Below are 12,910 nucleotides of genomic sequence, written 5' to 3' on the forward strand. Positions count from 1 at the left end.
GAAAGATGTGTCTCCATTTCTCATGGGGGCCTAAAAATTTAAGATCATTTGTTTGCTCCCTCATTCCAGGATTTCTTTGTCCCAGTCAAACTGGGTAGGCCTATCAGGAACTAGGTATTCACTAAAATGAAGATTAAATGCCTCTATACAGAACATGGTCTCATGTGGTGTTCAGAGGCAGTTTATCACCACACATCAAGACCAATTTGCTTGTACTTTTTTTTGGCTCGATAGTCTAGTAAACGTTGCTTCAAAATGAGGCAGTAATTTAAAAATAAAAAGCTAAAACCATGTCAAAATATGTATAAAAGCAACAAAACTAAAAGAACAAACCCTATACAGCTTTCAGATACAGCTGCATCACACTGTACTATTCTCAAACACCAATCTAATTTTTGCTTCTTTGAAGTGACAACTTTTTAAAAAGATAGTCAATTATCAGTGGCTTATTAAAGTAAATGCTGCTTTAACATTTTTCTTATATGACAATTATTTGAAGTCTCTTCTGTAGGCAGTGAATGCCTATTTAATAACCTACTTTGCATACTATACATGCCATTAATCTGACTTTGCAGACAAAGAGGAAGACTTAGGAAGCATTTCACCATTTTCCTGCCCAAAAGAGAAATATTAAGAAATGTTTCTGAGGATGCTTGCTGTCAAGTGTTGAGAAAAATGATTTTTCTCAGCATGAGTGTAGAGGTTGAGGAAAAAGGGAAAAAAAGGCCAGAGAGTTTTCTAGCCCCTTCTAGGTCAGGTTTTCCCATTCCAGCTTTTAAATTTTAGTTGAAATGCATAAGAAATACATATTTAAACATGGCAACATATATTATCAAGTCAAAAATTTGAGGTGACAGTTTTATCTTTGTTTCCTTCACTAATAAATGATAACGTAAACTTATGAAACTGTACAGGGTAAAGTCAGTTCATATGACTGATGTGTTTAAGTGATGTGTTAGGTGTCACTGGGCTAACAGGATGAGTAAGATGTAGGCCTGCCCTTAAGAAGCTTACACTAAATTACCTGCCCATCAGGAGGCAGTTCTTAGACCAGATGCTAGCAAAAATTTGACCATTTTTTACAAGTGCTGTGGTAGGAATAATTAACCAATAGTGCCAGGTAGTATACACATAAGTAACTAATTTAATATGAAATAAACACTATTATCATCCCCACTTAGAAATCAGTAAACTGAGGCTGTGTCAAAGTCCACATAACTAGTAGAGCAGCGGGATTCCCACCCAGACAGACTGGCTCCAGCCTCTGCTCACAGCCACACTATTTCACCTCTCTGCTAAGGCACGACTCAACATTCAAGGCAGCACATCCTTCTGTAGGTTGGGAACATGTACCCAGCTGTACTTACCTCTTCATTTTTAAACCTTTTGCTCTCTTAATGTCTGGGAACAAACCTTTTTGGTGAAAGGTTGATTTTACCTTTTTTGGTGAAAAATTCCTTGGAATATTTTCCTGCCACAATGAGCTTGCGAGGCACCTTCCCCAGGAGTTCTATGATCAGTGCAATGTGATCTGCATGTTTCAAACATTTCAGGGGGAAAAAGACACACATAACAGGAGTAACAAATGCAGTTCTAGACATTGGCAGAAAGAGTAGCATGCACACCTTTTCACAAAGCATTTCAGGCTTGCTTTCTGTCCTAAATGGGAAGAAGAGGACTCTATCCATCTAATGGAGAATCCAGAAAACCATAAAAAATCAGGTGCCCACGCCAGTGGGACTTGAGTGATCATTAAAAAACAATCTTGGTGTGAATGCTCTGCTTCCTGAAGTTGCATCCCTGGGCCTAGATGAAAACTCATGTTAACAATACTACCTCTGCGATTGAAGAAGTCCTGTGAATATTTCCCACTGAGGGCAAAGCGTCTTGGAATTCTGCCTATCAGCTCTATAATGTGCGCAATGTGGTCTAAAATAGAAGGGTAAGAAGAACAGGATCAAGGATAAGCTGCAAAAGAGGTTTTTCTATAAATAGCTTTTTCAAGGACTAGCTGTTTAAAGGTAAGCACAAATAAAACCAAGGAAACTCAAGGGGAGGCTGGGAAGGCCAAGAACTATTTCAGGTTGTTGGTTACCTGATAGTAGCTGGCGAGCCAAATTCTGGAGTTTGGAGGGTTATCTACATCTTTATTATATAATTTATATATTTATATTATATATTATTTGTCTATATATCTAGGTTCAATTAGGTTTGTTAGGTAACGTAAAAAACTGTACCAATATGCTTTAGACATTCTAGAACTGTTATTTATTTATATTACTGCTCTGGGTTTCAAGCATCGATAATATCACTTTATCTAAGAATAAGAATGTTCATGACAATTAAAGCACTCACATAGATTATCTGACTTTACAATCACCCTGTAAAACAGGCCAAAGATTAACACCCCATTTTATTTTATTCTATTTTATTTGTTTTTGAGGAAGATTAGCCCTGAGCTAACATCTGCCGCCAATCCTCCACTTTGTGCTGAGGAAGACTGGCCCTGAGCTAACATCCGTGCCCATCTTTCTCTACTTTATATGTGGGACACCTGCCACAGCATGGCTTGCCAAGCGGTCCGTAGGTCCGCACCCGGGATCTGAACTGGTGAACACCGGGCTGCTGAAGTGGAATGTGTGAACTTAACCACTGTGCCCTGGGGTCGCCCCATTACTACCTCATTTTAAAGATGAGAAAATAAATGGCCTACTTGAAGCTACAGGGCTAATAGGAGCTGGAACTCAAATGAAAACCTACATCTTATTATGTCCAGTCTAGAGTTGCTGGTTTTTTTTTTTTTTAAATAAATCACATTTTTCACGTAAAAACTAACACAAAAACGTCAAGGTACAGCTACTTGACTATCTGTAGGCCACTAGAATGTCCAAGTCTACAGTGCCTTGTAGCTGTCACAGCATGAACATGGACTGTGAGCACTGCCAGAGAGGTGTGCAGTCTGTCCTCAGGAGGTGAGCTTGGGACCAGCCAGCATTCACACTTACTTCACTCTAAGAATATGAAGAAGTTTTAAAAAGTGATGGCTCCTAGCCACAAGAGTTTTATAAATGACAGCAATCCTGCAGTTATAGAATCATCAAGGTCAAAAGGAATCACTTAAAAACTTCTAATAATGTATCTTATAGGGGAATAATACGCTCGAGACATCCGTACATCTGGGAATTTGTGAAGGCTTCAGGTCTTATCTGTTTCTCATGTAAAGGACTCAGTGCTGTCATTTTCAAAGGGCTTTTCCATTCATGAATTCACTATAACTTTTGGGCAGTTTCTCACAATTTATGGTTTGGTAACAAGTACTTAGCTGCCAACAAATTTCTGCTGATTTTACGCTGGACCTGCAAATGTCTTTGCATAAGTTAATTATAAATCTGTGTAAATTAACTACAAATGAGTTTATCTTATTGTAAACTTCCAAGTGAATTATTGGTTCTCTTAATATTTTTTCTGTACCAAGGAATTATTTTCCCCTTGAAATTGTTATTTTACATTTAATTCCAGCAACCTATCTCTGGCTTATCAACTAATCATAGGATTGACATACTTGATAGGGAAAATTATCATGTATTTAGTCTGATTTGGGCTGTGGAATGTCAACACTAACAGAGGACATGCTACGTGGGCCCCAGTCCTACCATGACTTTTAACAAGGTATACGCACACTAGCCAGGGGAGAAGGGTTTGCCTTTTCTCCTCTTACGGGCCCAACTGCAGTGGTTTTAGGTTCCACTGAAGGACCATTAGCATTGACTAGTAGAGGAGGGGATACATCAGGATCTAAATATTTAGGGTAGACGGCTCTCTGCTTGGGACTTTTCACATACATTTCAATTTTCAGGTCTGGTAGCATAAATTCCTACACAATATAGTTCTAGCCATTATATGTGTTCTGTACCAAACACTATTTATAGAGAGTCTCAAGAAGTAAAGAGACATTAATTATCCTCCCAAACAGATATAGTAGGGCATTTCTAAAACAATATAAGTCTATAGCCCCAGACTTATAACCCTAGGTAAAAAGCAAGCAGAGAACATGGAAAATCAAGTGTGTACCTCAGCTGTAATTACAGTATATTCTTACAAGGTGTTTAATATAGTATAGAAAACATGTCCAAACTGCACCCACTAAAATAGGCATTTGGCTATGGGAATTAGTTAGCATAGAATTTTCCAAACAGTTCTTGCTAGGAACATCAGCAGGACCTACTAATACTGCCTATTAATATCCCAGGGGACCACGGTTTGAGAACTAGAGAGCATTCTTGGTTTTACAGAGCACAAAGCCCGATTTCCCAAAGAAGTGAGGAAAGCACAGAAATTAAAGGACATATTTTCCATATGGGGAGGGTATATTGCCAATACTGTCTCAAAGTAACCCCCACTAAGCCTGAAAACAAAAGCTGCCTAATCTGTATAATAAAGAAAGGAAAACATTTCTTTAACAGTTTTTTCATTCACATTATCACCTCATCTAATTATGTGGATGCCACCATGACAGACAAAAATCACACATTCACTTGTCTGCTTCCACAGCCCCTCAGATGGGGCAACTGATAGCTTGGGTTTTTCCCACTGGTATCACAAAAGTAAATCAGCAATATTTTGTTTTAAAATGGATTCTAAACGTATCATTAAAAAAGAAAAAAATATAGCTTTAATTTTCAGAAAGAGGAAAAAAGAATGCTAAATGTTGCAGAATTTATATAGACAGGTAGTCTCTGCATTCAAGCAGTGTGTTTGTATATGAAAATTATTGACTTCCAAATACAGTTGGAGGCATAAGTGAGCAACAACTTGTTAAACAGGTAGATCCACACTGGGTAAAGAATGAATCACTGATTCATATAGAAAGGAAGACAACTACATGTTTTAGAAGAAATCATGGGGCAAATACAAGTTGTAGTTTTACCAGTTGTGGCCTTGTCTCTAATCCTTATATAGAGTTCTTTAATATCTATTATAAAGCATCTATTATATCTAATAACTAATATAAAACATCTTATATTTCTGTCTTTTCTGGGATTTATATATATGTAGCACACTAAAAGACTAAGGTTCTTCAGTACTAACAAATGACGTTAGCCACCAGTGGAGAGTGTAATAACCATGCACAGACATCCTCGGCTAAGGGGACTCACCTTCATCTCGAGTGTACTCTTCCCCTGAATGAGGTTCAAACAAATAGTCGCCTGTGGCCAGTTCAAAGGCCTAAGAAAAAGAGGAAAGCACATGAAAGCATCAAAAAAAGGGAAGGCCTTTGGGAAGCTTATTGCTATTGGGCTCAATATTAAGTAATTTTTCTTCTTGGAAAAACCTGCAGATGATCATTAAGAAAAAAATCTTTAAGATTATTCCTAAGGAGCTTTCCTTCTACAACTGTGTATCTTAATAAAATGAAGCAAGAAAAAAGCAAAAACTCAGTTAATATCAACATGTGGATTAGTCCACGTCCCCCACTTCCCAAATCAGCAATGCACCTCTCTTGAGTTTCTCTTTCTGCTCAGAGAGGGGCACATCTGGCTATTATGGTGAATCTAAGTTATTAAATTATTCATGAGAAGAGCAGGTCTTATGTTATAATTTCACATGGCTAGAAATTGAGATTCTGTACCCAAAATCAAAACCAAAAACTCCAGACATTTCTCTATCTATGACTCTTTAGTGTTTGGCAAAATGTACATTTTTGGCGCCAGCCCCATGGCCGAGTGGTTAAGTTCGTGTGCTCTGCTTTGGCGGCCCAGGGTTTTGCTGGTTTGGATCCTGGGTGTGGATGTGGCACTCCTCATCAAGCCATGCTGGGGCGGTGTTCTACATGCCACAGCTAGAAGGACCCATAACTAAAAATATACAACTATGTACCGGGGGGTTTTGGGGAGAAAGATTGGCCCTGAGCTAACACTTGTGCCAAGCTTCCACTATTTTATGTAGGACAGTGCCACAGTGTGGCTTGACGAGCAGTGCTAGGTCTGTGCCTGGGATCCGAACCTGCAAACCCCAGACTGCTGAAGCAGAGCACACCAACTTAGCCACTACCCCAGCGGCCCGGCCCCAATAAAGGACATTTTTAAGCTTTCCTTTGGAAAGCACTCTCTAAACTGTCCCAGATAGAGTTCTCAATTCCTAGGTCTACAGAAAATCAGAAAAAGATTAAGTGTAAATGGAGTCAGTAGCCATTCATATGCTATCTGACTGGCAGGTTAGCATTCAACAGCCAGGAAAAGAAAGGCCCATGTCTCCTACAACAAGAACATCTCTTGTAAACAGTGTTTGACAGGGTCTGGAAAAATCATTTCCTTTAGAATAAGTGCCAAGCAGTATGGAAACACAGCACCTGACTGACGGGGCTATATTAGTTTTAACTGATTAAAATTGGATTAAAAAATCCAATATAACAGCAGTTTCAAAAAGGACCTTATTGATGTCAAGTGCTAGTCATGGTCAATTCTGATTGGGTCAATGGCACTGGGTAGTCCAGTGGCCTCAAGAACTGTGGGGTGGATGTGGCGGGGGCACTCTGAGTTTAGACCAGGGTTTAGGTCTCAGTGGCTCGCCAGTGCCAGTTTCTGCAGTTCCACAACAGGACTGCCTTTCTCAAAACTGTGTTACCCGGGCTGTACCACCACCCAGAGTAAGGCCACAAAACCAGAAATTTCAGGACTGTCTCTAAAATGTCAGGGATGCTGTGGCTTCTTGCCGGGCTTTCCAGTAGTTCCTTACGGAGCTGAGCCACATTGACATAGCGGGTGCTTGTTCCACCCTCTAACTGTCCCGAGGTTTACCGTCTCAAAGCAGGACAGAGACAAACTGTGATTCTTATCCATCACAACGTGTTCATCTCTTCTGAAACTAGTCCTTGAATTTTTCAAAGTCTCATAGTGGGAGTTCAGTCAAGATAACGAAAGTAAAGTTTAAAAAATACAGAAATCCTTCTAAAGTTTTAAAATTTTCTAAGTTTTTTCACCTAGAAACTTACACCTAGTTACTTAAAGTTCTCCAAGAGAACTTTATTTTTGGAACATAAGGTAGTTGCTAATAGTTACAATTTTACAAATAAGATGACAGCAAAAAAACCCAAACCAAACCAAATCCAAAGATAACAACATCAGAACAGGAAATTAGTGGAAGCTCTGGATTACAGGATGCCTGGCTGAATGCCCTTCCTTTACAGGTGAGAGAACCGCAGGCCTACAGAACCCCGGGCTGCGGATTCCCAACCCTGTGCTTGTCTCACGCTGACCAAAGAGCCTGTTCCACGCCAGTCAGGGGCTCGCTGACAGACACAGGCAGAACCAGCTCTAAAAGCCAGAGGGACGGTACATCCAGACAATGGAATACTACTCAGTGCTAAAAAGAAACTATCAAGTCATGAAAAGATATGGAGGGACCTTCAATGAGTATCATGAAGTGAAATAGGCCAACCTGAAAAGGCTACATACTGTATGATTCCAACTATGTGACATTCGGGAAAAGGCACAACTGTGGAGACAGTAAAAAGATGAGTGGTGCCAGGGGTGAGGGGAGGGAGGGATGGATAAATCAGCAGAGCACAGAGGATTTTCAGGTGAGTGAAACTATTCTGTATACTATAGTGGTGGATACATGTCATTACATTTGTCAAAACCCACAGAATGTTTGGAGAACTTAAAAACATTTATTCTTTATTAATTTTCAATGTTCTTCATGGAACATTCCCTTTTATAACTGTCCTTCTAACTTTGTAGTCCCAATCACTAATGTGGTAGGCAAATCTCACAACTCATCTCGTTACCTCTCAGAAAGGGTCCCAATCTTTCCATCAATTAATTGCACTGGATGCAGGATGATTTCTGTCAGGCACTTTTGATATTCTAGGACTTATTTTTACTCTCTGAGTATGGTCAAATTTAAAGCAACATTTTCACATCTATCAGCAAAATGAGAGAAACTGGGGGAACAAATGGAGCTCAAGTTTCCATGCTATCGTCTCATATCAGATAGTGCTTTCCCTTCCTTGGTCAAGAAAATTTCTGCATGTGAACTGGTCCAAACAGGGGACAAGGTTAATTCTCCTTTTATCTTTTTGCCTTACTTCTTAAGCCTGACATTGTAAAAATTAGGTTAAATAGCTAGCAGGACCTATTGACCTCAAAGAATTAACCCACTCTAAGAATCACATGATCAGATGCCATACATAAACTAGCTACATTTTGTAGTTGGTGGCATCTCTATCACTTATTTTGTCTAGCAAATCAATTCAAATCAAATTCCTCAAAATACAAAGCTTTAAAGTATGGCAAGTGGGGCTGGCCCAGTAGCATAGAAGTTCATGTGCTCTGCTTTAGTGGCCTGGTGTTCGCGGGTTCAAATCCTGGGCCTGGACCTACACACTGCTCATCAAGCCATGCTGTGGTGGCGTCCCACATATAAATAAAGGAAGATTAACACAGATGTTAGCTCAGGGCCAATCTTCCTCACCAAAAAAGTATGGCAAGAAAGAAGTCAGACTTTATTCCAATGTTCTTTCATCCTGTGCACATAGTATTAAACCTTATTTTATTTCAGATAGTCCTCCACCTTAAAGGACCATTGATATGCCATAACAGAATGATTTATAAGGTCATGCCATATTAACAACATAGTTTTAACTCTATTACCTTTGAAAGACAAAGTTTCTCAGGAATGTGGGTGTGAAGAAATCTATCACCTAAAACAAGTTGGGGTTTCTAGTCTGTCTTTCTCTTTCTCTCTCAAGTTCTTCCTAGAATTGGTTGTGAATACTAAATATTACATGAAATGACAGTTTAATATGTTTCTGGTTTTGTTCACTCATTTGATGGTCCACAAACAAGTACTGTTGTATAATAAACAATTTGTTTGGTCTTTGTTCCTGTTTCCTGGGAGGGAGCCTCTAAATCCTTGGAATTTCCAAGTAATAAAAGTGCCTTTTGTCATTTATGGCAGGCCCCTCAGACCACACTTAAGTTTACACTAATAATGTGACTCATGGTAGGCCCCTAGATAGTTTCTAGATGGGGGCTGGACATGTCCCCAAGTTGGACAAGACCAACCGTGTGATTACAGGGTTGGGGCTTTGAGCCCCGTGTTATCATCCTGACCTCCCAACCTCCAGGGAAGGAGGCTAGAGACTGAGTTCAACCATATGACCAATGATTCAAATCAATCATGCCTAAGTAGTGGTATCTCAATAAAAACTCTGGGCACCTGAAGCTTGGGTGAACCTCCCTGGTTGGTGACACACACTGATGTGCTGGGAGAGTGACGTGTCCTAAGAACACAGAAGTTTCACCTTTGGTACCCTCTCAGGGCTTGCCCTATGCATGTCTTCCTTTGGCTGGTCCTGATTTGTATCCTTCATAACAAAACTGTAATAGTCAATTTAGCACTTTCCTGAGTTTTGTGAGTCATTCTAGCAAATTACTGAATCTGAAAGGACAGTGGAACCCCCCAGTTTGTAGCCAGTTGGTCAGATCTGCAGGTGGCCTGCGGACCCCAGAACTTATGGCTGGTATCTGAAGTGAGGGCAGTCTTGTGGGAAACTATGCCCTTAACCTGTGAAGTCTGCAATAACTTGGTAGTTACCACCAGAATTGCATTGTAAACACCCACTCAAAAGGTGCCAAGCCCTGAATCAGACAGTTAGCTATACATAACAGACATGACTCCTGCCAGGGTGGCACTTATAACGTAGTGGAAGAGAAATAAGCAATAAACACACAATTACAAATTGAAGAGTACACTCCATTTCAGGAAACAATATAATAAACACATTCCAACATGAGGCTATTTGTGGGAAATCTTTTAGTATCAACTAAATCTGACTACTCGAGTAGTTACTTGTCAGCGACAAAGCAGCAACTTATGAATCTACAGACGACTGGGCCTCACATCTTACGAGGTGCAGAGTCTGAGGAACTGCTGACCTGTATAGAATGAAGTGGGTTCCAGGGTTTCCCGAATCTGAAAACAGAGCATAGCTGAAAGGGCAAGGGTACCAGGAACCTCCTAATCAGAAAGGCAACACCACCTGAGAACAGTTATTTTTAAGCAAACAATCTGTTGGAAGAAACATTTGGTTCCTTCACCTACAGGAATTTGGAAGGAACCAAATGAAAGGCCAGATGTTTGTAACTAGCTTTTTTTTTTTTTTTTTAAGGCAGATTAGCCCTCAGCTAACATCTGCCGCCAATCCTCCTCTTTTAGCTGAGGAAGACAGGCCCTGAGCTAACATCCGTGCCCATCTTCCTCTACTTTATATGTGGGACGCCTACCACAGCATGGCTTAGACAAGCGGTGCCATCTCCACACCCGGGATCTGAATCGGTGAATCCCGGCTGCTGAAGCAGAACATTCGAACTTAACCATTGTGCCACCGGGCCGGCCCCTGTAACTAGCTTTTGAATTCAGACTTCTCCAGACACAGGATTTAGAGTGCCAATGATAATTCACAAAAAAAATTCTTTTTCTGTTTGTTAATTTGCTGGTCTTCTGAAATTAGCAAGCGGGGCAAGGTACGCTAACTACCACATAGCAAGTGAAGGTCAGGGAGGAACCATTACCATGCATGCCGTGCTCCAAATGTCAGCAGGGGTGTTATAGCCAGATCCTATCAGAACTTCCAAGGAGCGATACTGCCTTGTTTGAATATCTTCAGTGAAATGTTTGTGCTGAGTGAATGGAGAAGGAAACAGTATTTTAAAATTCATTTATTCTAAAATGTACCAAGTCATGATTGCTTAATAACAGAGATTAAAATAAATTCTCCAGTGTTCCCCTAACCAAAGTTTTCTTTTAGCTCATTTTTTAAGTATCATTTTGATGCTATTAGCTCCCAAAAGGACTTTGCTTTGCACACAGTCTAGTCCAAATTATTTTTGCTTTTTAAGAAATGGAAAACTATTACCCCAAACAAAAATTACATTGTTCATTTGTCTAAAGTTAATAAATTGTATTTCAACAAACAAACGACACCAATTTAGGTTTAATTAAAACTTTTCCTTGCTATGTGCTCATTACAAGGAAATAAAAGATGTAGGTTTCAAGTTTCAAGAACCTTAAAAGCATCACCTATAAAGAATTCTTGCCCTTATTCTCCTCTGTCCCCCTCACCCCTCCAGAAAAATCAAATACGCATCTTGGGGAAACAGAGACCATGTTAAGTATCACGGGGATGCAATCAGCAAAACAAGTGGAGTTTCTTTAACACATAAATTGTATGGAAAAAAGGGAGGAAACCTCTCTAGTAAAAGCAATTTAAGAGACACAGTACCCAATTCTGCACTCATGGATTTTATTTGGATCTTGTCGCAAACAAACTTTACGAGATAACTGGGCAAACTGACTGAATATTTGACATTAGTAAATTGTCAACATTTTTAGGTGTAACAATGGTGTCATGGTTACCTAAAAGAATCATCTTTTAGAAAGTCATATTTATGAATGAAAATAAGATGACTGGGATATACTTCAAAATAATCTGGAGTGGGTGGCAGGGTGGGTAAACAGGTGAAAACAGACTAGCAAATGAGTTCATCATTGCTAGGTGACACTGGTAAAATGGCAGAGTTTATTATTCTATTCTCTTTACTTTTGTAGAGGTTTGAAATTTTGCATAATAAAAAATACAGGAAAAAGAAGCTTAGAATAAGTCATACACAGGAAACAAAATGCGGATAATATTAAAATATGTATAAGAAAGTTGTGGAAGAGAATTCTCTAACCCTACTGAAATTCAAAAACAAGGAATGGCGTTTGTGAAGGAAAGCTTCAGATAGTGAACCAGTATTGATTGGAGCACCAAAGGGTACTGGACTAAGTTTGACCAAAAGAGCAAAAAGTACTCCAGGTAGAGGGAACATCACAAATAAAGGCAAAGAAAGATGTCTGCTAAAGCCAAATACAGCTAACTGCTAGGTTAAAGAGTTGAGATTTCATCTGGCTGGCAAGAGCACTGCTGCACGCTGGTGAACAGGACAGTGTGCTATAAGAAGACTGATATGACACCTGGGAGCATCATTCCAGTAGTTTTCTTCTGGTTGGTGGCCAGATTTAGGTTTAGTAGTAAAAATCTGAACAATGGCTGTGGATAAGAGAGGGAAGTTAAACCCAAGGACATTCACAGAAAGAATGAGGAGAATTTAAAAATTCAGTGGCTAGATGCGGGAGACAGTAGGAACTTTGTGGCAGTGGCCTAAAAGATTGGCTATCTGTTGACAAAAACGGAGATGATGAGAATTAGAGAGGGAAGTGGTTTTATAGAAAAACAACGGGTTTAGGCACTGAACTTGAATTGGAAATGTACTGCAGGTGATACATTTAGAAAAATGGACATGTTGTCTAAGGGAGTCGTCTTAACTCACTGTGCCTCCGCACTGCCTTACAAGGATGCTGTAAATGATAAATAAGGTTAAGAATCAGCAAAAGTAAAGAAAGTGGATTGGATACAGATGCATATCCACTCACTCCTGAAAGTCCACTTCAGTAGAGAATCCAACGTTAATTTTTAAAGCATACACTGACAAAGACAGAGAACGGCAAAGAAGTCAGAGCAATAAAATTTAGAAGTTGGAAAACAGAGAGATCACTGGTAAACATCTTAGTGGATCCAAGAAAGCTGAATAATAAGCCACTGGTGAAAGCTGAGAAGCTGTGATATGTATCCCACAGTACTCCTCTCCTAAAGGCTCAGGACTTGGTAGTATCAGTCTCTCCAGAAGTAGGAGCAAGGGTAGGGACTCAACACAGGAATACTGCTTTAAAACATCTTTTAAAGAAAAAGAGCTCCAGAACGCAGGGCATGATGCAGTCCAACAGTCCCTTCTCTGCCCTGACAGACCCTTAGAGGTTTTCTCTGCAATGGGTAAAACAGGATCTCTGGAGGACACCCCGCACATTC

The 12,910-nt window shown here is 39.8% G+C and overlaps 1 protein-coding gene across 1 annotated transcript in view; it reads right to left on the reverse strand.

The window, feature by feature from the left end:
* SRPK1 (SRSF protein kinase 1) overlaps nt 1-12,910 on the reverse strand; it is an 89,455-nt gene that overhangs the window by 2,658 nt on the left and 73,887 nt on the right. The window contains 3 exon segments of the mRNA XM_070585988.1: nt 1,439-1,531; nt 5,157-5,226; nt 10,575-10,682. Coding sequence (XP_070442089.1) covers nt 1,439-1,531; nt 5,157-5,226; nt 10,575-10,682 — 271 coding nt within the window.

Source organism: Equus przewalskii, chromosome 19 (assembly GCF_037783145.1).
Source record: "Equus przewalskii isolate Varuska chromosome 19, EquPr2, whole genome shotgun sequence".
In the NCBI taxonomy this organism is placed as follows: domain Eukaryota; kingdom Metazoa; phylum Chordata; class Mammalia; order Perissodactyla; family Equidae; genus Equus; species Equus przewalskii.